Below are 23063 nucleotides of genomic sequence, written 5' to 3'. Positions count from 1 at the left end.
TGCTGATCCATTTGAAAGAGAAGACAATACACAACTAAACTTTTCTAGTATCCAGTTTGATCTAATTTCTCAGGACGCTCTTAAGTCCAAGGATAGGTTATGGTAGGGTCTGTTCACCCATGTGAAGGTGTAAGGAGTAAGAATCTCTTCTACAGTCCCACATGGGCTCTGTCTCTCAGGCACATAATATTAACTTCATCCTTGTCTACCCTGGTGTAGTGGACAGGTGGAGGTTTGATTTTCATTTTAATCAATGACCTGAGTAGCACAAGAAGACAGGACAACAATAAATGTATCACTGATACAGGCATGAAGTTAATTATATACATGTAGGTGCTAGTGGCAGGAAGGGAATGACTCTGTGTTATCTCCCAAAGATTACATCGGGGTAGGGGCAGCTTAACCAAGGGCTATGGCTGTACTGACACACAGCTGTTATGCTCATGAAACCAGCTGTTACTGCTCAGGGTAAGTACAAGTGCTCAGGTAAGGTACCAAGACTACTTTCACCAAGGGGGAAAAGGTAAAATATTGTGGAAGATATTACTTTGGATGATCTATCAGAAAAGTGTTTTGGTGATGCTCAGACAACCTCAAAGAAGATCTCAGAGACAAAACATCTAATGATTAACTTTTCCCTACTTGAAATGTTTGTGAGAGAGGCTGATTAGGAGAGCTGATAGAAAAGGAACTTTGTAATAGCCATTCTGCTCCACCATAATGGCAACATCTGCTCCCCCTCCCTGTACTGCCAACACAAAGTGCCTGACCTTCAAGGCATTCACTCGGTGTATATGATCCCTCAGTGTTTAGCACTTGTATCCTAAGAACTGAATGGGATGTTAGTGCTGACAGCTTCTGTAATGCTGCTGTCTCCCCAGTAGGATATGGAGCAAGTTCACTTCATCACTTCCCATGAGCTCCTGGAGGACGGCTGATAACCAAGCCTTCTAGGCAACAGTATGACAGATAGCTTGGAATTAAGAGATACCATATTACATTTTCTTATGCAATTGCTGGTCCTCGGCCATATTATTGCGATACAAACAGCAAGGAGAAAAGCTTTCATGATGTACATCATGAAACTGTAATTAAATATATCTTATTTGAATTAATAAGCTGAATCAGCTACAGGATGTTGTAATCTCCCCACAGTATTTTATAACTAGAAGGCTCCTTAAAATATCAGCTGCTAATTGAAATTCTAAAGCATAATCCACTAGACAGTACTCCTATAGATGGGATGTCAAAAGGAATGACTGAGTTGCACTTATACCTGGGCTCCAATCTCATCTCACTATTTTATGGCGTCTCTTCTGTGATCAAAACTAGGTATTATTACCTTGTGTAGTCTGGTTTCGTTTACCAACAGAAGAATTATTAAACACATTAGGAAATTATCTTCATGCTTAATAAAAATGTAATGTCATTTTTTTCCTGAGAATGTGGCATGATGATGCTTTGGTTTAAACAGCAGCACCAGGGAGTTATTCAAGATGAACATTTCCAGCTTAGAGTAGAAGATCAATTTGTTACACAAATGTAAAATAAACATTGCATACTTATAAAATGCAAAAAGTAGTGTCCTTCTAAGTGGCAATAAATTTACCACTTTCCAATATATTGAAGGTATTTCACATTACAATGTTTACTTTTTATGGAAGCATAACAAGAGAGAAAGAAATGGGAAAGCTGTCTTCCTGGAAAAAGTTACCTGCAGAACATGAGAGAGAAACACCCTGAAGGACAGCACAGCCAACATACTGAAAAAGGAGGCATTACTTTTGGAGCAGGTCTCATATATAATGATATAATGGAAAAGAATATTAAAAACGAATAAAATCACATTAGGGGTACTACAGTGACACTAAACACTACAGAAAGCATTCAATAAAAAGGATTTCTCAATATATTCTCAATTGTCAATATTCTCAATTGTCTTCATAAATGTCAATCCTGTAGAAAATTTTCAGCATCACTTGGTGCAAAAAACTAAAGGAGAAATAGTCAGGAGTTATTATAAGTCTGTGGTCACCCACGGGGAAAAAACAAAATCTTCCTTAGGAAAATTAGAGGCAATTCTTCCTTACACCCTACCCAGGCTTCTCTTATTTACTGTATCAATGCAGCAAGACTAACAAAAAATGATACAGGAGCAGTAAGGCCAATTTTTCTTAGATCAGTAGACAGGAGTGGTACAATCCATTGTGTTTTGGTCTACAGTTTTGTGCCCGCACCTGTTTTTGGGCTACTTATGTCACTCCAGTAAATGTTATATAGGACATTATGACATTATTCATTCTTTCTTTTCAGGCAATTTCAATGAGGGTGCTAGTTCCTAAAAGGCTGGGGGTGATTGCTCTTTGTAATTTATGCAAGGGCATCTTTGTATGGCAATGAAGATGTTCAGAGAGGCTGACTGGGGAACTTCCTGAATAACAAAGCTTAGGATCTTTGACCACATCCTAACATACCTTTCCCATCACTTCTGAAGCTATTTTTTTAGCAGGTTGCACCTCCAAGGAAAGCAAAGCTTTATTAGTTTTCAGACTCAGGTACAGGAAAGAAACCAGTGACAATACTGAATATATCTACTGCCAGTGAAATCATTATTTTTTCCCCAGACATGTAATTCCTTCAAATAACAATACTGAATAATGATTTAAAGATGAGTCACATGAAATGGTTTATAAAGTTGAGGTGATCTTTTTCTGAGGTTTTTTAGTCCTCTTCAATTTAATAAACTTTTATAACTCCATTTCTATTCTGTTTCACAGAAAATTATTTTTATTAAATCCATCATTATTTAGCTTAGATGAGCTAGTTCCTGAACAAGAACAAATTAAGATCAAGATTTCCATTTTTTTTTTTTTTATGGAATTTCGGTGTTCATTAAGCTTATTAGCAAGTTATTATGAGCACTGCACTTCAATAATTATTTCACTACTCATTTTTTTTTTTTTTACTGTAGAACCATACGTTACATTATTCCTCAGGAAAACAACACTGCATTTGCACCAGAATGATCATCACTTTGTTATGCTGCTTAGATACTGTGCATTTCAAGTTTAATGTATTTTATGTAGGCATTTTACTTGCAAATAGCAATCCAACAGTGCTTCATATAATACATATTCAGAAACATTCGTTAGGATCTGCAATTTACAATTTCCTATGGAGAAGAAACAATGTCATTCCTTGAAACAAGCTTTTATATGTACAGCAATACTAAAGCTTAATCACAAAATTCAACACATACCTGTTCCCAGGCAAAGACGTGTTGATTGAAGTAGAACTGAATCTGTTCATTGGCAATGTTGATACAGAGTTGTTCAAAAGAATTCTTCTTGAAATTCTCAAAGCCAAAGATATCAAGAATTCCAATATTCAAACCATCATCACTTCCACTGCAAAGATTAATTATTTGACATTGACTATGTTCACAATTGTTTTGTGAAAGCAAATCATAAGCCATATCTGTACAGCAAATGAACAGAATAGCCTTTACTAAATCAGATTTTTCTTTTAAAAAAATCAATTTTTATTTGAAATACAATAAATGCATATAAATCCAAAGACATCTCTATCTGCAAACCAGATACCCTGAATCACATCATGTCCAATTGAATTTATAAGTGTAGAGAAGACTTCAAATTTGATTAATATGTGCCAGTTAATAATCTGCTATAAAAAGCTGATGGTACAGAAACAACATGAGGTTCATTTTGTTCCTTTTGTAAGCAAACAGGCCTTATTCAATTGTTCTTTGGTATTAAAGCCACTAGATATTATTTCTTCTTATTACATATTCGCAACACTTTAAACTGCTTATTTTAACAGGAAAGTCTAAAGAAAGAACAGCTAGACCTTCTATGCAACTAAATAACTACTTGAGGTATTGAGCACTTGAACATCTTTGTGAAGTCCATCTCATAAACCAAAGTACTTCCTCATGGACCGACAACACGCGGAACTTTTCTTCTGGCTATTCCTTATCTCTTTTTGTGGCTATTTCCAAAACAAGTCAGAAGTGCCAAATGAAAGTTCTTGCTGTGTTTTGTTCTCAGTGTTTTGGTAGCTGTGTCTTTGCAGTGAACACACGTGTTGTGCCTGTGTGTGCAGCTGGCATTGGGGCAGTTGGGCTGTGCGGGCTCTGGCTCTCATTTTTGCTAGCTCTGCAGCACCACGTCAAGCCACCGTGGTACGGACTGCAAGGCCAAGTTTGGGTAAAATGAAATAGATTCAGTTTCTGTTTTCAGTAACTGGTTCCTCAGGCACAGCCCTGCCCCAGCAAGGTCAATCCAAGCAGGGTGCCCAAGCCCATGTCCATGCAGCCTTTGGAAAACCCCAAGGAGGAAACCTCACAGCCCCTCTGGTCCCTTTGCCAGCACTCCATCACTGCACAGTGCAGCTGATGGGCCGGGGCAGCTCCTGGCCTCTAGGTTGTGCACAATGTCTCTGAGCCTGGCCCTGAGCACCACTGCAAAGAGAATCATACAACTCCTACAGACTGGCATCTTTTTTATTGTTTCCTGCCCCTAAGAGTGCATTGGGAAGACTTAAAAGAGGAAACAATAAACAAAATTTAAAGGCACATATTCTGCTCTGACAAATAATACATATTTACAAATACTATTTTACTGGGTGATTCTGTGTGAAGCCAGCAGCTGGACTCAACGATCCTTGCGGTTCCCTTTCAAAGTGAGATTTATTGTGATTCCATGAGACTATGACCAAATACATTTGCTGATTTTGACCTATATTGGTGACTACTTTGTCTGTCTGGAAATTATCTTTCCTCTTCAGAGCTAATTGGAAAAAAAAAAAAAAAAAAAAAGAGAGGAAATAAATACAAATTATTATTTTACTACCAAAAAAAACAGTGTAGACTTTTGTTTCTGTTTGCTGTTGTTATTTATTTGCTTATAGCAAGAGTTTCAAGTCAAACATTCTCCATGCTCACCAGCACAGTAAGTATTCAATTTGAAAAAGACTCTTCAAAGAGAGGCACGCATTAGCAATGCTGCCTCATCTGTCATGCATTTTATTCAACTATCTACTGATTAAAGTTCTGCTTATTGCTGTCCTATGGTAACCAAATTTTTTGAAAGTTTAGACAGATTTTAGGATTGCAGCCTTGACTTTCATTTGATGCTTCAAAAATACAAAATCCAGAAAAATTTAGATTTGCAAAGCTATTTGTTATTGACATTCTGTTTCAAGTTTATGCTTCATTACTGATATTCCCAGTCAGAGAGAGCCCTGACCTACAGGATCTACAATGCAAGCTGTTTTATTTCTTCTTTAATTAATTAGCAAACTGCATTAAAACCTCATTCCCAGGATCTTTCTCATCTGTGTGTTTAAAACATCACCTTGTAAGGACAGGGTGGGCATTAACCTCAGTAACTGGCTTTGAAAACTACCTTGATTGATGTATATATGTATTTGTGTGTATATAAAAGTAGTAACTGCAATATAAGGAACAACGTGGGTGCACCTAAGAGCAGAATTTGACCTATGTAGTCAACAGTATAAAGGAAAAAATAATAATTTCAACAGTTATACATAATCTACAAATTGAGTGAGTAAAGGTTAAACAGAAAAACACCAGCTGCTGTGCTATCTGTATCTACTGTATTGCCAATGCATAACACAAATAGTATCATTTAACATGAGAACACTAAATACTTCAATGTAGACCACATTCCTTCCATAGAAGATCTTTCTTTATTCTGGAAAAGTACATTTTACCTTAAATGTTTGTCAGGTTTGAGAAGAGTGTTGATGCGATTGACTATCCAGCTGAACAGGCGCCCGTAGAGAGCTTTGGCCATGGCATCTCTGACATCAGTGGCTTTTTCCACAGTATTGGGACGAATAATTGTTTCTCCTCGAGTCACTACACAGTGAGAGGTGAGCGCCTCTTGCAGCTCGTCTGCCTGAATACACAGCAAGGATGCACCTGGAAGGTAAGGTCACAGCTCAGAGGCAGACTTCTGAAGAAAAAAACACACACTTTTGTCATCAAGGCTGCAAGTATAACGTACTATCAATGGCCCAATCAAAGTCTTAAATTAAACCTGCAAGTGGGGGCTTTCATACAAACCGATGGTCAGTAACTATTTCAGTCATCAGCCTTTCTCCCTTTCGCTGTATTACAGAATCATAGAATGGCTTGGGTTGGAAGGGACATCCAAGACCATCTAGTTCAAACCCCCTGCCCTGAGTAGGGTTTTCAGACACTAAATCAGGCACTAGATCAGGCTGCCCAAGATCCCATCCAGCCTGGCCTTGAACACCTCCAGGATTGGGGCATCTACAACTTCTCTGGGCTGCCTGTTTCAGCACTTTACCGCCCTGTCAGTGAAAAATGTCCCTCAACATAAAATCTAAACCTCTCTCATTTAACAGCAATCAGCAATTCAAAGCACAGGATTTAGATGCTCTAGACTGTTCTATCAAGGAGGCTGCTTCTCCAAACTGTCTGGGTGACTGTTGGGAGCATGAAAGTTGTGAGGAGTGAATATCCCTCTGTTATATTCCATCCCTGTAATTTGCAGCTGTCCCCTTTTGCTTCTTTCCCAGTTGCACAACATTTTTCTATGACATGAAAACATGTAAGAAGATAGCATGAAGAATTCATAGACTCTTCAGTTGTAATTACTGAGAAAGAGTAGCAACTTCCTTGAGAATCACTGCTCCTTTTCCAGCTACTTACAATCAAAAGTGTAAGGTAACCCTTCCAAATAATTAGTTAGATGCAGTTCAACATGTACATGCGCGGAACAAATAATGAGGATCTATGAAATAAACTGAAAAAAATGTTCAAAATGTTAATGAGGTTCTCCATCAAATGTTCAAATAACCTTGGAAAAATTCCAATGATCTTCTTTTCAAGCACCTGCAATGTTAGTCATGTTTCCTTAATGCCAGCAAACTAGTTAGTCACATAAAATGTTTTTTTTTTCTTTTTACATTTGAATCCAGGTGAACCTGGAATTAATATAATTCCAACATTTAATTCTTCTTGCAAAATTTCCATGTGAATACAGCCCTCATTGATAACTTTTTGCAATGAAATACATTTGCTACTAAAATGCCAAAAGGAAAACAAATTCAAAGCAAGAAAAAACTCACAATTTTCAAGGGCTACTGGATTGGAAATGTTGCTCTTGTCAATCATGTGTTCAGATACCACTGCGGAAAATTCAATGTTACCCACATTTAGAATGGCAGCCAGAACACTGTATACGCTTCCAAGTTCCTGGAAAGTATATTTAAAAAAAAAAAAAAATAAGATGTAACACTTAGTAGCCTGAGAAGCTTGTCACTTTGGTGCAGGTGATCGGCATCCTCGTGATCTTTCCTAAGCTTGGAACACTTTCTCCCATTGTCTGACACAGGACTATTTCTTTTAGGAATACTTTCCCAAGCAATTATTCCCTGTTCTGTGCAAACAGAGGGAACACAGAGGATTATTATTTCCACCCTTCACCATGTCTGCAGACTCAACCTTTTCTAAAAATGTAATACCTACCTCAGCAAAAATATTTTAAAAACCTGCATTTAAGTTTCTTGGATCACGGAAACAAAGTACTCCAAATAATAACAGGTATCCCACCACTCCAGTGTCATCAGGAAACGAGCTTCACTGGGAGAAGAGTGAGAACTCATATCTCTAATTTAGTAAAGAACTTTTCAAAGTGTCACTAAGGAACTGAATACTCACCGCAGTATTTTGGTGTGGACTGTATTTAAATATATTTAAACATGTATAGATTTCAAATGTTTTAGTAGGTTGCGAATAGAGATTCTGCCTTGAAATAGGGCTAATATTAGTCTGGACAGCAAAGTGATACCTACAGTAAATGATTTTAAGTAATTACATAGGACAAAATTGAATTTGTAATTAATGAAATAAGGTATTCTTTGCACATAGATTTTGAACTGCCAATTTTCAGCTGTGAATTTTCACCTGAACTGTGAATATTTTTCAGTATACTCAATGATCTGTATTTTCTACTCAGAAATGCTGAAGTGTTTCTGTAAAACAGACTCAGTTTTAAGCTAGCAATCTCCAATACTACACATTCTGAGGCACAGAGTAATAGTCTATTTTATAAAGACCAGTTTTGTAAGTTTTATGGTTGTTTTACAATAAGCAGTTTTATAACTTTGATTAGTATTTTATAATGATGATTTTCATAATTCCACAGCATTTTATTGCTGATATTCAGTTGTTTGCTGGTTCCATGTCAGGCATCATTTACTCCGATACAATCCTTACTTAATTGCTCTAGAGGACTTGGTCTTGTTTTCAGCACTTTCAGAGAAGTTAATCTAGCAGTTAATAAATTAATTATTCCAGTGACAGCAAGACAAACTATATGAGCACACTCGAAAATTATGCTCAGGATAATTGACTCACAGTTGATGTAGGCTTTAAGCAATCATTTACATTTTAAGCTTAGGGACACATAGACACTGAAAATGAAGAGCTTAACTTCTGCCATTATGCTGTACAGTATGTATTGCTGCTGACAGTTCTATTCCCTTTCCCAGCGTGTTCTAAATCTGGCTTGATCTGTTTTATACAGCATGATTACTGCTCACCTCAGACAGTTCTTTCCATTAACTCTGCCTTGCAACTTGAGATGAAACAGTGTGATTTTAAGGCTGGTATACTGACAAGTACTATTGACGGCTGTGAGGCAGTTAAAAACAAATTTTAAGGAATGAAAGCTTTATTTAGGTCTCAGTTTTAACTGAAGAAGATATTTTATTCAAGGCTTTCTGATAATAAAATACAGAATATGTATATATAGATCTTCCTTTGCACTGCAGGGTGAATATCAAAGCTCAAGGCTAGTTAGAAATAAATCAACTTAGAAAAGGAACTCTGTCTTACGGCATTTTTTTCCTAATAGAAAAGAAATTGTCTCTGTACATACACACTCTGATTTCTGGCACTAGCCATCACTCCTCAAAGAGAGTGGTGTACACATCCTGAGTTCACTCAGAAGGGTTGGGAAGCAGTGTATAAACACAAAATAAGCACTTAGTCACACCTCTGCCACCATTTGGAAACAAGTCAAACTTCCCTTCCCTGCTGGCATCCTGCTCTGCCACTTGATGCAGAAATAGAGAAAGCAATGTCCTCCTGGCAGTTCTGGAGAGACATACAAGCGCTAGTTCCTTGCAGTTTCAGCCTCAACTGAGAAAGATTCCTCTGTTCCTTCACTCGTGCAAACACAACATCAGACAGGCTAATTCAACCAATGGAGAATGTAAGACAGTTATCATGGATGGGGCTCACATGTAGCCACAGATTATTTATATTGCTTCACCTACTTCTGAAATTGTGGCAAGTCTACACGAAGATAATCATTCACAGATTAAGCTCATTGTGGCTTACTGAGGAAACTGAATGAAGATACAAGTTAGAACTGCTTAATGCAGCCAGTGATGGTATTATAAATGAATTTTTAATTTGTAAGAACGGTCTCCTCTTCTGGATGATCAGGACTATTCTTTCCATCTATCGAAGTGAACAAAAGAGTGTGGAACAAGAACACACTTCTTGCTTTACGCAGTATTAATTAGGGCATATCAAGGTTTTTAGTGAGATAAAACTGCTATCAGTGCTGAACTGTGCATATCCTCCCAGACTGCTTCTAGAGTGCTGAAAGTACAGGTGTGAAAGGATGTGTGATATTATTACAAGCAGTTATGAATAAGCACACAGAGGAGAAAGAGACTGTGAACACTGCTGTTACTGCAGCTTAATGTAAAAGGAGTATGGAGGAACAGAATCGATGTTCTGCTACCTATTCAAAAATATCAAGGGAAACAAGACATTCTGAAATTAACAGAGTAGTTTTCTGAGAACAACTTCTTACAAAATATGATTTTGATAGACAGACTAAAACATGCATCCATTCAGCAGCAATAGTTCTGTATTTCACAGATATCATATGGGTCGTGTTCCTGATATCATTTGTGATTGATAAAGTCAGTGGTAAACTATAGCCATGATGCACAGCTTCTAAAATGAGAGAACAAGGGTGCAGGATGGGGTTTATTTCCCTTGAGTCATATTTTATAAGTACAGAGGCCTGGTTTTCACTGCAATTACATGAAAAACAGCCTGTTGAGAAGGATTTAATGGCCAGTAGAGCAATGGTATGAGATGATAAAGGAAGAATGGGTTCAGTTAATGTTCAGTGATCACATCCACTCTAAAGGAATGTAAAAACTTCACTCAACTTTGTCCCTGGAGTTGTGAAAATTTATTGAGTTCATCAAAACCCAGATAAACTCAATGAATTTTTAGAACTCTCACCATGGACACCATCTTAAAACAGAGATGAAGCTCATATTCACAGCCCCAAAATTATAGACTAATAAACAGTTACAACATTTAATTTGCAGAAGCCTTTTTTCCCCAATCACTCAGCTGTGCTGTGTTCACGAACATCAAAGCCTTGTTGACTAACATCATTTTATTAGTTTATGCCTTAAAACCTTAAAAATTTAAATGTAGCATATAACAGCAAGTTGACCACGTAATATCATAAAAACAATACTGCTAAAGGAGGAAAATAACAAGGGTGACTATTTCAATTCTTTATTCATGTTTTCCCTTATCAAGGTAGCCATTAAAATTCATTAAAAAGGGTTATCAGCACTCACCTCCAGTGTAAAACCTATGACTTTGAAGCACTGTTCAATTAATTCAAACTGCGACTTATAAAAGCTGTTGTTCATAAAGTCTTGCACTATTCTGAAATGATCGTTTTGCAGATATCTGGAAGAGTTGACAGAGTTGGAATTTAAATGAGGTTAGGAATTCAACACCATCAGATTTCTAAGGAATCAATTTTTGTAAAATAAACAGTATTACCTGGGAGGTCTATATTCTGGCAATTTGTAATGTGCCAGTTTTTTCTTTTCTGCAAGACCAGCATAAATATAATAAAAAATATGGAAATTTTTCTCTCCTCTGCAACAAGAAAGAAACTTGTTTAGAAGTGTATCTATGTTACATTTATTGATGACATACACACTACAATTAAATGCTATTAAGGTAACAGACAAGGCTCACTCAAATTGATAGCAAAGACAACACTGCTCTACACCAACATCTTCAGGAGCCCTTGGAAATTCAGGCTTCAAGCACTAACCTCCTACAGTGCCTCTCAGGCTAACCAGCTCAGCAGCATTTTCCCGTGAATTCAGATCTCTAAACACCTACCCAAAGAACATTTGAGGCACTTAAATGGTTTGCTGACTTTCTGTCTCAGCACGTGGCAAAATGTAAATACCAACTAATGGTGACAGGAAAAAAAAACACACATTAAGTTAAGAAAAAGGTGATATTTTAGGGAAAAAGCTAATTTTATCCTGAAAAAAGCACTTTCTGTGCTTATGTTCAACTTGGAAATGAAAAAAGCTTTTTATAAACCTGCATCTAACTTTAAATTGTTAATAAAAAAATTGCCAGTGAGATTCAGAAATCATTCATACCAGAAATATACAACAGGCAACAAGGTCATACAGAACTACAGAATGAATAAAAATGAGAAAAGACCAGTAAGCAGAAAAATTTAAAACAACGACAAGATTCCTTGTCTCAAGCTCTATCTTTTCTATCATTACTAAGATAGAAACAGAGTAGGTATAATATTTTTACTATATATCGTGACAGAAAATACATTTCAATAATTTTAATACATTAGAAATGCCATTTAATTTTTTTTTCATATTATGAGATATACACACAACAGAAATGGCTCTGTATTGCACTCAGTCAGTAATCCTGCATAAATTCCCCAAAGTAGAAAGTGAACATCTTGCAAACAAATCTAAAATACTAGAGGAAACATAAAGCAATTAAAGCCACATAATTTATATAATACTAAAAGTTTGCGTCAAAGTAAAATTTTGATTTCTCCATAATTTCCACAAAGAACCATTAGAAAGCTTTTATTCTTTAGACATTCCAATATACTTTTTATATATCAGATATGAACGTTCATGGGATTTGTTTAAGCAATTGTGGAGGCAATGAAAAAAAATGGGAGTAGTTTTCAATTAGTTGACAGAACTGTTAACCGTTCATATATCATTTATGTAAAAATCCACATCACAACACAACCACTCACAGCAGTGTACTCCTTACTCTTCCTTCTGTTTTGTCCTGAGATAACTGCCATTATTGCAAGCCTCCTCTGTAAACCTCACATGAGGTAAAAAATTATTTTTATACTTACACTGCCTGGTGGACAACTCTGGATTTTTCAAGGAGGTACTCTGAAATCTGAGCTCCTACTACAGTGCCACCACAAGTAAATTTCATTTCCAAATATTTTCCAAATCTGCTGGAGTTATCATTGATGATAGTGCCTGCATTTCCAAATGCTTCTACAAGGTTATTCACCTGGAGGATTTTCTCCTGTAGAGTCCTGTTATTAGCCTAGATATGAGAAAGACAGTACTTAAAATAAGCAGTAATCATTCAAATACATTCCTTCTTAAGTGCTTCTTTCCTATTCCAGTTTGCACCACGTAGTGTGACTTTTGTGTACTTCAAAATGTTGCACTCGGGCCTTTTTCCTTTTTTTCCTATATCAGTAAGTTAACCCCGTGCAATACAACCCTCACACACAGGCTTTCCTTCTTGAGCATTATCTTAATGGTGCTGCTTCAATACTTGGAGTTGGGCATAAGCTTCTGAACAGAAATTAACAAATGGGCGTGCTGTTATTTATTCAGCCATTCATCTAATCTCGCTGCTTTGCTACAGTCAAAAAACAGATCAAACTGTTTCTGTAACAAGGTAAGGCACATCTCACACCCTGACTCATTAGTGTACTGACAAGAGCACAGGTGTGTGGCACAGACTAGCAATTACAGATTGTATCCACATGGGTGTTGGACCCTGTCCTCCTCATTTTCACTCCAATTGCAACTGCATGAATGAGATGAAAGCCAGCTCACACAAAACCAGCTGAGTACACTCCTTCATTCAAACATGCAGGCATACCTTCAATATGTAGACGGAGTTTTTCATTGGAGTAAGGAATGTAAGATTTCAGAGGGAAAAATATTTCACTTTGTATGGACAAAAGCTGTCTTTGAGTTTTTATCAATCACACTGATCAATTAATTTTCCTTACCAGATACACAGGTCCCTTCCTTCCCATGGATCTCAAAGAAACATGGCCTTGCAGACTTAAGAAGGCATCAAAATGCAATGGAATGAATAGAGGCCTTACATCTCATCTAGAGTGTGCCACTGCTTATGCACATGTAGCCTTTGATACAATGGACTTTCACAAACTGACACATACTTGGCTGTCCACTATACTTTTGAATAAGTAGACTCATAATCAGAGTGGTCATTCCTACATAAAGCATATGGAAAGAAAGGCATACATATACCACAAAGCATGTCACAATACAGCATTCTGCAGAATGAATGGCTGGCTGAAAGTGGAAATACACAATCCAGGGCTAATCAGTTTCTGTGGTCCATCACTTGACATGGCTTGCCTGCTTTTACAATCCATGTTACCATTTGTTTAAAGTGCACTGCACCACACTGGTAGATCAGTTTGCTAGCATATCACTTGGGAAATGCAAAATCCCTTTCTGCTAATTATGATGGTTACTTCCCAGAAGGAACACATCTAAGTGACAGCAAACTGGTTGTGGTGAGAGGCAAAAAGCTCTAAGATAGTTTAACAGTTTGGGTGATACAAAGACATTCAACTAAACTGGCATAAGCCCTCACTGGAAGGGGGCACTCATAGGAGCTCTTAGGAAAATGTTTACTGTCTTGGTCCTCTCGCAATGTCCTGCCCCTGATTCAGTCGTTCAGTTAGATCTCAGATACCAAAGCCTTACAGAAGCTTACAGGGAATCATACCTTGCCCAGGACAGTGAGCTGCTGAACCAGAAGATGGGCACTTTGTGTCTTGCCAGCTCCACTTTCCCCAGAAATAACGATGCACTGCAGAGAACAAGACCATAAGTCTGGGATCATTACATATCTCTCATCCTAGTAAAAGATATAAATAGGTCATCTCATCTTTACCTGATCAGAGTTGTATGTCACCATGGACTGATAACCAATGTCAGCAACAGCAAAAATGTGAGGAGGGTTGGCAGTCCGTTTGGCTCCAATATACAGTTTGGAATGCTAAGCACAAGAAAAATGAAAACATTTTCTATGTCTCCTTAATGACTTTTTTTCATTTATCTTTCATTTTCAAATTAGTGTACATCATCCTTCTTAGTAGTATTGCTGCTTCTGAGTGAGCAGTTACTGCATTCACTGTACTGTGGATCTGCATTTAGTACTATAAGAACTGCTAAAAAAGATAAAAAACAATTTTGTATGCTTTCAGCTTTATGCCACAAAAATTGAATTGTTAGAATAAATATAATGTTGCCTTATTTATTTAATTTAAAATGAAATTACACTTTACATCATCTTGCTTTTTGTGCATGATACTGATGTCTAAACTTCAGAAAAGTAACTGATAATTAATAATGGCAAATTATGTATGACTGAATATTTAGTATCTGTTCCCTGTGTATAGTGAAAGGGCAAATTCACAAAAGTTAAAATTTTACTTAATAGTTTTGTGAACTGTCGGATCAATTAAATAGTTACAGCTTCCACAGCTCTCTTGGGATGAAATGTCCCCACCTTTTACATCCAACCAATTGCCCTGGCAGAAGTTCTCCACAGGAAATGGAGGAGGAGGAATGCTCCCTCCTACCAAACGGAATAAGATTCAGGCAAATTAATGTATGCATCAGCACAAATACTGCTTCTGAACTAACTGCTCATAGTGGTGGTGGTCTAGTCAACAAATCTCATGAATTTTAGTGCAATTTATCTCAACTTAGAATGAATACTGAAAGTCTCTGAAAGAACAGCAACTGCAAAAATCCTTTTTTTATCTACTGATCAAAATAGGTGACTTGCTCAGATATAGCCATCTGCACTTAAGACATGATATAAGCCATCTGCAGACATAAAGATACCTGAGAGGCTTTTATTTGTTTTTTTAGTTTCTCATTTCTATGCTGAAATTCAACACAATAGGGATGTGTATCAACATGAAATTAAAAGGACTACTGTATTGGTAATTCTTCTTTTTCAGAGTGAATTGAAATAAATTTCAAGAACAATTTTACTTTATACTTATGAACAGTCATATTTTATTGGAAATAAGTGCCAGCAGAAAAGAATCAAACTAAATTTTCACACCTGTGAAGAATAAATGTCTACATTCCGAAATGGATTGACAGCTATGAGGATGTCCCCAACATATGTGTAGATCTGATCCTTGGCATAACTCTTCTGCAACTGCTCTGTCACTGTATTCTGATGGAGAAAAAAAAAAAGAACACTGTCTCACAGAGAGAAAAAAATAATATAAGGAAAACAGACAGAACATGAATATAGTTACAATAAGTGAAGATGAGAGAAAAAGAAGACTTTAATGGCCAGGAATACACGTTATCTTGATTGCAGATAAGTAATACTTTCAAACACCCTGGCATTCATAACTGCTTGTGTCCAAACTCCCTTTGAACAAGGGACACTTACCAATCCCCAAGTGTCTATAGAAAAATTAGTTAATAAGTAGTGTTTTAGTCTGTACCAGTTTATTTATGTACAGCCTGACAGAGGAAGAATGACTGTTTACAACCACTGATGGCCTCTATCACCTGCAGATAATGTGTAGTGGCCTGATTCTTCTTCCTGTTTTTGAACCTTAAGCTATAAACACAGCAGATTTCTCTCCATCTTTATGCATGCTTCCCATCCTCATAGTAGACTCGCTTTTGATCTCTGACAAACCAGTGGGATTCCTGAGGAGGGCAGAGCCTCGGCTGACATAAACTGATCTCAATGCATCTCTGCACTGAAGACAGTCAGTGAGAACCCAGCCTAGGAATAGTATGGTAAGCTAGTTTAGGACAACTCTGTATGTACAAGCAACAGGTGAGAATGTGCTTATTCTTGGACTTGGATCAATTTCAAGTTAACATATCATTAAAAATCAGCTATTTAGCTGAAATAAAATCCAGTGATATACATCCAGTTAAACAAATGGTACTACTATACTACTCAGTCGGAAGTTTTAACTGCAGAAGGTGTTTTACCATACAGTTGGAACCACTCCAGAAAAATCTCATCTAAAATTGTTTGGCATAAAGTGAAATGTTATTGTTCACTTACACAATAGAAGTACATGACACTATTTCAACATCCAATTACATCTCCTCAAGAAAACACGAGAAAGAAAGTTCTTACCTCATCCAGTACCTCCAAGGTTGCTAAATCATCTACATCTTCTTGGTTTGAAACTAGTGACTTACTGTAGTTCCCTTTCTTTGTATGAATACGTTCAAATCTAGAAAAGACAGAATAAATGTTCTTGGTATAAGGAAACAGAGTGTATCTTGCATCTGTAATCACCTCAACAGCAATGCAGCAAAAATATCACATATTTCCATTGTTCTGAATTCAAATACAAGAACATTTGAACAACAGAACAGGAAATTATTATTATTTTTTTTTAGTACTGACAAAGCATTCAGGATGGTAACACTTGTAGCTTAGTAATGATGCCTGAGCTGGTCAGACTGTTCAGCAAAGTGCTACAGAACCACTGGAATATGTGAAATACATCCTAATCCAGAAGAATTTTCTTGTTCTTTAAAGGAAAAAAAAAAAGTATAAATTAGAAACACATTTTAAAAGTTCAAATATTTTTTGTTAGGATTAAATTTCAGTAAAGTTTATCTTAAAATGCATTGTGGTTTAACCCTGCAGTGGCTCAGCACCACATTGTCATTTGCTCACTCTCTCGTTTCCCAGTGGGATGGGGAAGAAAACAGAAGAAAAACAAACAAAGTAGAACCTGTGTGTTGTGACAAATCTGTTTACTAAGATAGAGAAAAGGAAATTGATAACAACTATAATGTGTGTGTGTGTGTATATATATATATATATATGTATATACACACATATAAAAGAAGTGATGCACAAAGAATTCCTCATCACCCCCCTACTGATGCCTAGCTTGCCCCTGAGCAACAGAAGAGCGATGAACGCCCAACCCCTCCAGAACTCCTTCCACAAGATGTCAGATGGCATGGAATATCCCTTTGGCCAGTTTAAGTCAGCTGTCCTAATTCTGTTCCATCTCAGCTCCTTAGCCGTTTGCTGAGAATGGCCTTGGCTTTGTATAACTGTGCTTAGCAGCAACTATAAACATCAGTGTGTTAACATTGTTTTCATCTTAAAACCAAAACATGGCATCATACTCTGAAGAAAAGAATTCCATCCCAGCTGAAACTAAGACAGAATGAAATAATCTCTCTTTTAATCAAGAGAAAAAAATATTATGCAGTCTTACAGAAATTAGCAAGAAAATTCCTACTCCAAATTGGATTCACCTCTATCCAAGAAAAAAATGCATTGCTAAACACAGTGAAAAAAGTAGAAAATGCAGTTTACAATTTGTATTAATTGTATTTTCTTTAGGATATGGAGGAAAATTGGGAAAAGGGAAACTGGATAAGGAACAGCAGGGTTCACAAACCAAATAAAATCAAGCTCAGATGCACAATATGGCACAAACACAAAAGACTACTAAGTGAACTGAATCTCCTGATAAGACTGCATGCCCCGTGGTACTACTGAACAGACACTTCAGTAAACTGAGACAGCAGAAAACCCTAGTGTGAAACACAATCATTTTTCATCTTGATTCCGTACAAGATCAAGGAAATTCTGTAATTTTGATGTTGGGACATATAGTATGAGTAAAAGCAGACAGAATTTTTCTACTCAAACAAGGCCTTCAATATACAATGAAGAGTGGGGAGGAGAAAAAGGCAGCTACACCAATGTGGAAGGCTAGAATGAACAAACATAACCCTGATGGGGCAAGCTAAGTATCTTCTGAGCTCACTCAGTACGATTTACTGCAGAGGTCATGGCCTGTACCCACTCCACAAACATCCCCTGTTTCCTGTGTACTGGCTCAGTTCAGGCAGGCTGGGTGCTGAGGGGGATGCAGAGCTACAGAGTCGGGCAGGCACCCACTTGGCTTTATTTGTCACTTGCCAGCCTGAAAAGGCTCACAAAGAAATAGGCAGGTGATGTCCTCCCAAACTGAATGCAATCATACAGGCATGAGTGCACTTCATCCAGCACTTCTCTCTATTTCTCTCATCTCTAATGATGATTCTCTGAGAGTGTCACAGGGTCTGTCCTCACCCAGGTGCCAGCAGCAGAGCAGCTTCTCCCTCCCTCAGGCATGAGCCAGTTACCACTAAAGCTCTTCCACTGCCTGTAAGCACAAAGGCAAGAGTTTCCTACTCACTGCAGATGACTAATTTTGCAACCTTAATATAAAGGCACAAACGTAAGAATTCACTATAGGAGCCAGTACAGCTTTGTGGTCTTTCTTCCAACAATGTACCCATAAATGGGCTGTAATTGTGCATGTATTTAAGTATCCTGAAGCAGAAAACACATGGAATACAAACAAGCAACACCAAAAGGGACAGACCTGATATAAAGCAATTAAACATCCTCCAGAAAGGATCTTCTTCTTTTGGAACTTGTGCTGAAAGAACTATCTTGGTAGCATTGAATCCTTGCAACAACACTGTGAGACAATTCTTGGGTTGATGCATCTCAGGTTACATTTAAAAGTCTGAGGTAATATTAAGACTTAAATTAACTCTTTAGCTTTGCACAGTCTGCCACTGCTTGATTTTTCCATTTACCAGCTAAAGACATGGTTGCACTTGACGCCAGAGGTGTAGGCAGAATCCTATCCCCTCAAGAGAAACCTCTCCCCTCCATAACCCACGCTTCTATTTGTACCTCCATCCTTCTAACAGCTGCAGCAGAAAATTATGTTTGGGCAGTTGAAGGAATTTGTTCTTTGCTCCTGCGCAAAGGTCGTTTTATGTCCAAAGAATGCTTCTAGTATCAGCACAACTTTGAGAAAGACTTATCAATGTGCACGCAAGGGAACGATGTGGGAGCTGCAGTACTGCATCAAGTTGTGCTAGTCTGTTATTTTTCACTGCCAAAGAATGATCCAATACAAGACATCTGCTAAGTTAGGCTTTCCGGTGAAACTGTTACACACACAGTACGGGGAGATGTTACTGAGTGTCAGTAAGAGTGATATTTCCCAGATTTGTTTCAATGACCATTTTAAATGAAATGCAGGAAGTTAACAACAGCCCTGCAATAATGGAGGGAAATGTTCTAGCTACAGACTTTTTTTTTTTCTTTCTCCCCTCTCTTTTAAGGAAACAATCTTTATTTATGCCAAGGAAGTTTAATTACATAAAATTGATTCTCTTGTAATCCTCTTCAGCTGACATTATGAGAACAGTAGTGCTTGTTAAAACAGATTACATTCTCCACTCATGGAGCACAGCAGAGCAGATTTGCAGAACACAATATTTTTCTGCTTTGCTGTCAAAGGGCACAGACCCCTCAAGGGCAGTTATAGTGCTTCACTTGCTAAACAGCAACCACTTTAGTGCTGTTGACATCTATGCTGAAGTTTCATTACTATCATGCACATAGACATTGTGAACCAAAATAACCAATTTTCTCCCTTCTTATCAGAAATCATTTGTTGGAGACATTAGATTTCACAGCCACGCTCAGCAAGCAACTGAAGCAGCTAAAGGCCAGAAACATCAACCTACTATGGACAAGAAAATGAGTCAAGGCAGCATTGTTTGTGTGTTTTCTCCTTCACCTTCACTCATCCTTGTCTTTCAAGATTCAGTTAAATCAAAGTGAGGGAACTGCAGCTTTTACTTCTTCACATTGTCAGAATATATTTAAAAGATTTCTGATTGTTCCAAAAATACCCTGAAAAGGGAAGTGTGACTCATGATGCCCTCTTGCACTCTCTGCCAAATCCTCTACAGTTTTCTGTAACATGAAGGTAGAAACAGCTGTACATGTCCCAGCTGTTACAAATGTCATTAAAAGTGACAAACAGAAAAGAAGCAATACACAGAAATTTGTACAGGATCTGTCATTGATAGTGATCCTGTTTCTCTGAAGGTTGTACTGAGCAAAAAATAATAATAATTTGTCTGCAATAGACATACACTTTAATAAAACTATAGCCTTACGTCTAAGCAAAATTTGTACCCAGATTTAGAAGTACTCATAGGTTCTGCAAGTATGTGTACAGTGTTTTGCAGACAAACCTCTGCTCCCTCTGTGTTGAAGTCATTGAGCAGCACCAGCTCCACTCAAGGAGCTGCACTCAAGCTTATGCAACCTTGCTGAGAGCATGGTGCTGCCAGGGCTTTTCATTCAGAGGTGGCCCACCTCCAGAAGTTGGGTCATGTGTTGCTCTGTACAATGTTTGCCAAAGTTTGTGCTGGTTTACCACAGTCTGCAGATATGTAGATTACTGGCCCTTCGTAATAGGCTCAAGAAAAGGCTGTATCCCTTATTCAGGGAAAATATGTGTTATTAGCTGAGCAAATACGATATCTCTAAAAGTACTGCTTTGGATTGGTTCCTTGTTGCCCTCATGAGTCTTGCCCATGCTCTACATGCAGAACCACACTGAGAAGACAAAGCGGAAGCTCCAAAAATGAGCAGTGCCTGGTGGGTGATGTATCCCACCTTCAGGAGGAATGAGAAGCAGACTGATGAGACTGTTGAAGAGCATTATTCCCAGACATCTTGAATGCAGGAGGAACAAATTTCTTCTGCTTTGCATCAAGAGTTAAACTATTATTCATTTAAGAATCATTGCTGTCCTTTGTATTGTATGGAAGGAGACCTGAACTGCATTTCTATTCTGCTGTGGAGATGCGAACTACCCAGAAGCATATGGAACAGGCCTGTATAGCCAGAAATTCCTCCTGCCTGAGAGGAGTTTGTAGCATAACCGTACTATATATTGCACCCTCAGGAACAGTGCAGTAATACACAGACCTTGCTGGTACAACAAAACCTATAACAAACTACAGGAGTGGAAGAAGTGGCTTGAAGTGGTCTAGAATTGGTCTACAAGTCAACAAACACAGGTTTAATCTCTACTCTGTCACAGATTTCAGTTGGACACCTTGACCCAATCAGTACTGGCCTTTGAGTGGGCTGTGTTACTCAGCTCCTCCTACTACTTTCCTCAAGCTGGAGTGGTGATCTGCTCTCTGCTGCAAGCTGCCCTCAGAGTTTAGCTTACAGAGTTGTTATCAGCTGCTCCAACTGGCACGATGAGTCAGGGAAAGAGAGAGAAGCCTCGGGAAGTAAGTGACACAAGTCTGGGAAGCCACACAGGGAAAGTCATGGGAGGAAAGTATATGGTACTCTCTGCTCTGAATACTAGTGAATAAATTGACAACCCCCTTTGAGCATATTATATGTGAACTTGTATGAACTCACCTCCCTGCCGTTCCAAAAGAGTTAAACCAACTAGGTAGCACCTTGAATTGCAGTGCTATTCCTACATGGTTAGCTCAGCAGGACAAACGCTTAGCAGATAATTCAGCTCACACAAAAGCCCTTGCTCTGAATCACTCTGCAATAGAAGGGTCTCTTTTCCACATTTATTTATAGGGCATATAAGTCTCTTAACTTGGGGAACACGGTTGGTTGCTGAAATCTAGGTGCACTGAATATCCCTCACATGCTCTGCTCATTCTGGAATGAGTCATAATTCCCAGGAAATACACACTGTACTAATCACTGAGCATTTCTGCAGAGATTGCTGTAAAAGCACTCAAGAACAAGACAGCCAAACAACTCAAGACGAAAGAATTGCAAACCTGACAGTCAGGTGTAAATGCGACAGTTCTGAAGGCCATTTCAAAGACAGCTATTTCTGTTGCAAAGTAGATCTCTTTACAGTGCAGGCTTTTTCCCCTCATTCAGCCTGGTGAGACGTGTATTTTTAGAACAGTTTTTAGGTATATGCTGCAGCACTAACTTCTAATCATTATTTTGATCAGTAATTATAAATTTTAATAGCTATAAGATGACAAGCAAGAAAGTGTGACTGAAGGATTGCCTAAATTCAAGGGAAAGCTTAAGGAGTGCCCAAAGGTGATCAGGCTCAGATGAACTTACTGTTTCTCCATGATAGAATCTGTCTCACTTTCTGTGGTGTGTTTCCTTCGCCAGGTGCTTGAAAAGGGTGCAACAGTTTTCTAAAACCAGGTCTCTCTTTGCTGGGCTAGTAGCAATAATAATGAAAATTTCAAACAGCCTGGTGCAATGCCCTAATGCCTCGGTAACTGGTCAACATTAAAAAATACCTCAGAAACAATAGTGGTAGAGGAAGTTGCTATGGGGTGGCTCCTCTTTCAGTCTAGAGATCACAGACCCTTTCTGAGCAGACATGGTACAGAAATACTACACATTATGATCTGGCCTTCTACAAAAATAAACTCACTGAGAACGTGACTTCACATGACGCCTTCTTTCTGAACTGTAACAACTACACATCTAACAAGCATCAAAGCAATATCATAACCAGAACAGACTGCCACAGCAGAGGGCAGTCAGAGCCAAATTACACCTCAGCATAATGGACAAAAACAGTGATTTGATATCAAGTGAAAACAAGAATAGTGGATGTAGGAAGACCAGTGGCTGGACCTCAGCTATCAACTTTCAGGTACTTACTCTTCTGAAATATATTTTTCTTCATTAATAAAGTATAATTTGAACAGGAAAATAAACATATCGAGAAAACAATTGGATTCCTTAATTTCAAGTCCACATTACTGAATTTCTTCAGTTTACACAGTGAACTCATACAACACACAGGAGAATTTCATGCCTGAGCATAAGGAAGGTTCTTTAATCCCTTAAACTACTGCCTCCCAGTAACAGCCAGCTGGAGATTTAGAGGGAGCCTTGGAGTTATGAACAGAACAGCTGGAGATCAGGAGGGAGCTTTCCAAGAGAAGCTGTTGAAACAGGTGAAGGTTCAGGAATTCCACAATAGGGCCATAACACATAA

General features: G+C 37.9%; 1 protein-coding gene across 1 annotated transcript in view; it reads right to left on the bottom strand.

The window, feature by feature from the left end:
* Positions 1-22176, bottom strand: part of LOC122189775 (myosin-IIIa-like) — a 53173-nt gene extending 30997 nt beyond the window's left edge. Inside the window, exons 1-9 of the mRNA XM_042889152.1 lie at positions 22166-22176; positions 16340-16439; positions 15287-15403; positions 14102-14206; positions 13934-14017; positions 12276-12478; positions 10696-10810; positions 5755-5942; positions 3260-3407 (exon numbers count right to left, since the gene is read on the bottom strand). Coding sequence (XP_042745086.1) covers positions 3260-3407; positions 5755-5942; positions 10696-10810; positions 12276-12478; positions 13934-14017; positions 14102-14206; positions 15287-15403; positions 16340-16439; positions 22166-22176 — 1071 coding nt within the window. The remainder of the gene's footprint in view (positions 1-3259; positions 3408-5754; positions 5943-10695; positions 10811-12275; positions 12479-13933; positions 14018-14101; positions 14207-15286; positions 15404-16339; positions 16440-22165) is intronic.
* Positions 22177-23063: the final 887 nt, after the last annotated feature.

The sequence above is a fragment of the Lagopus leucura genome, unplaced genomic scaffold (genome assembly GCF_019238085.1).
Source record: "Lagopus leucura isolate 7727_CA_CO unplaced genomic scaffold, USGS_WTPT01 Super-Scaffold_100157, whole genome shotgun sequence".
Taxonomy (NCBI): domain Eukaryota; kingdom Metazoa; phylum Chordata; class Aves; order Galliformes; family Phasianidae; genus Lagopus; species Lagopus leucura.
The sequence above is the reverse complement of the archived record's forward strand: the minus strand, read 5'-3'. Positions and strand labels throughout refer to the sequence as shown.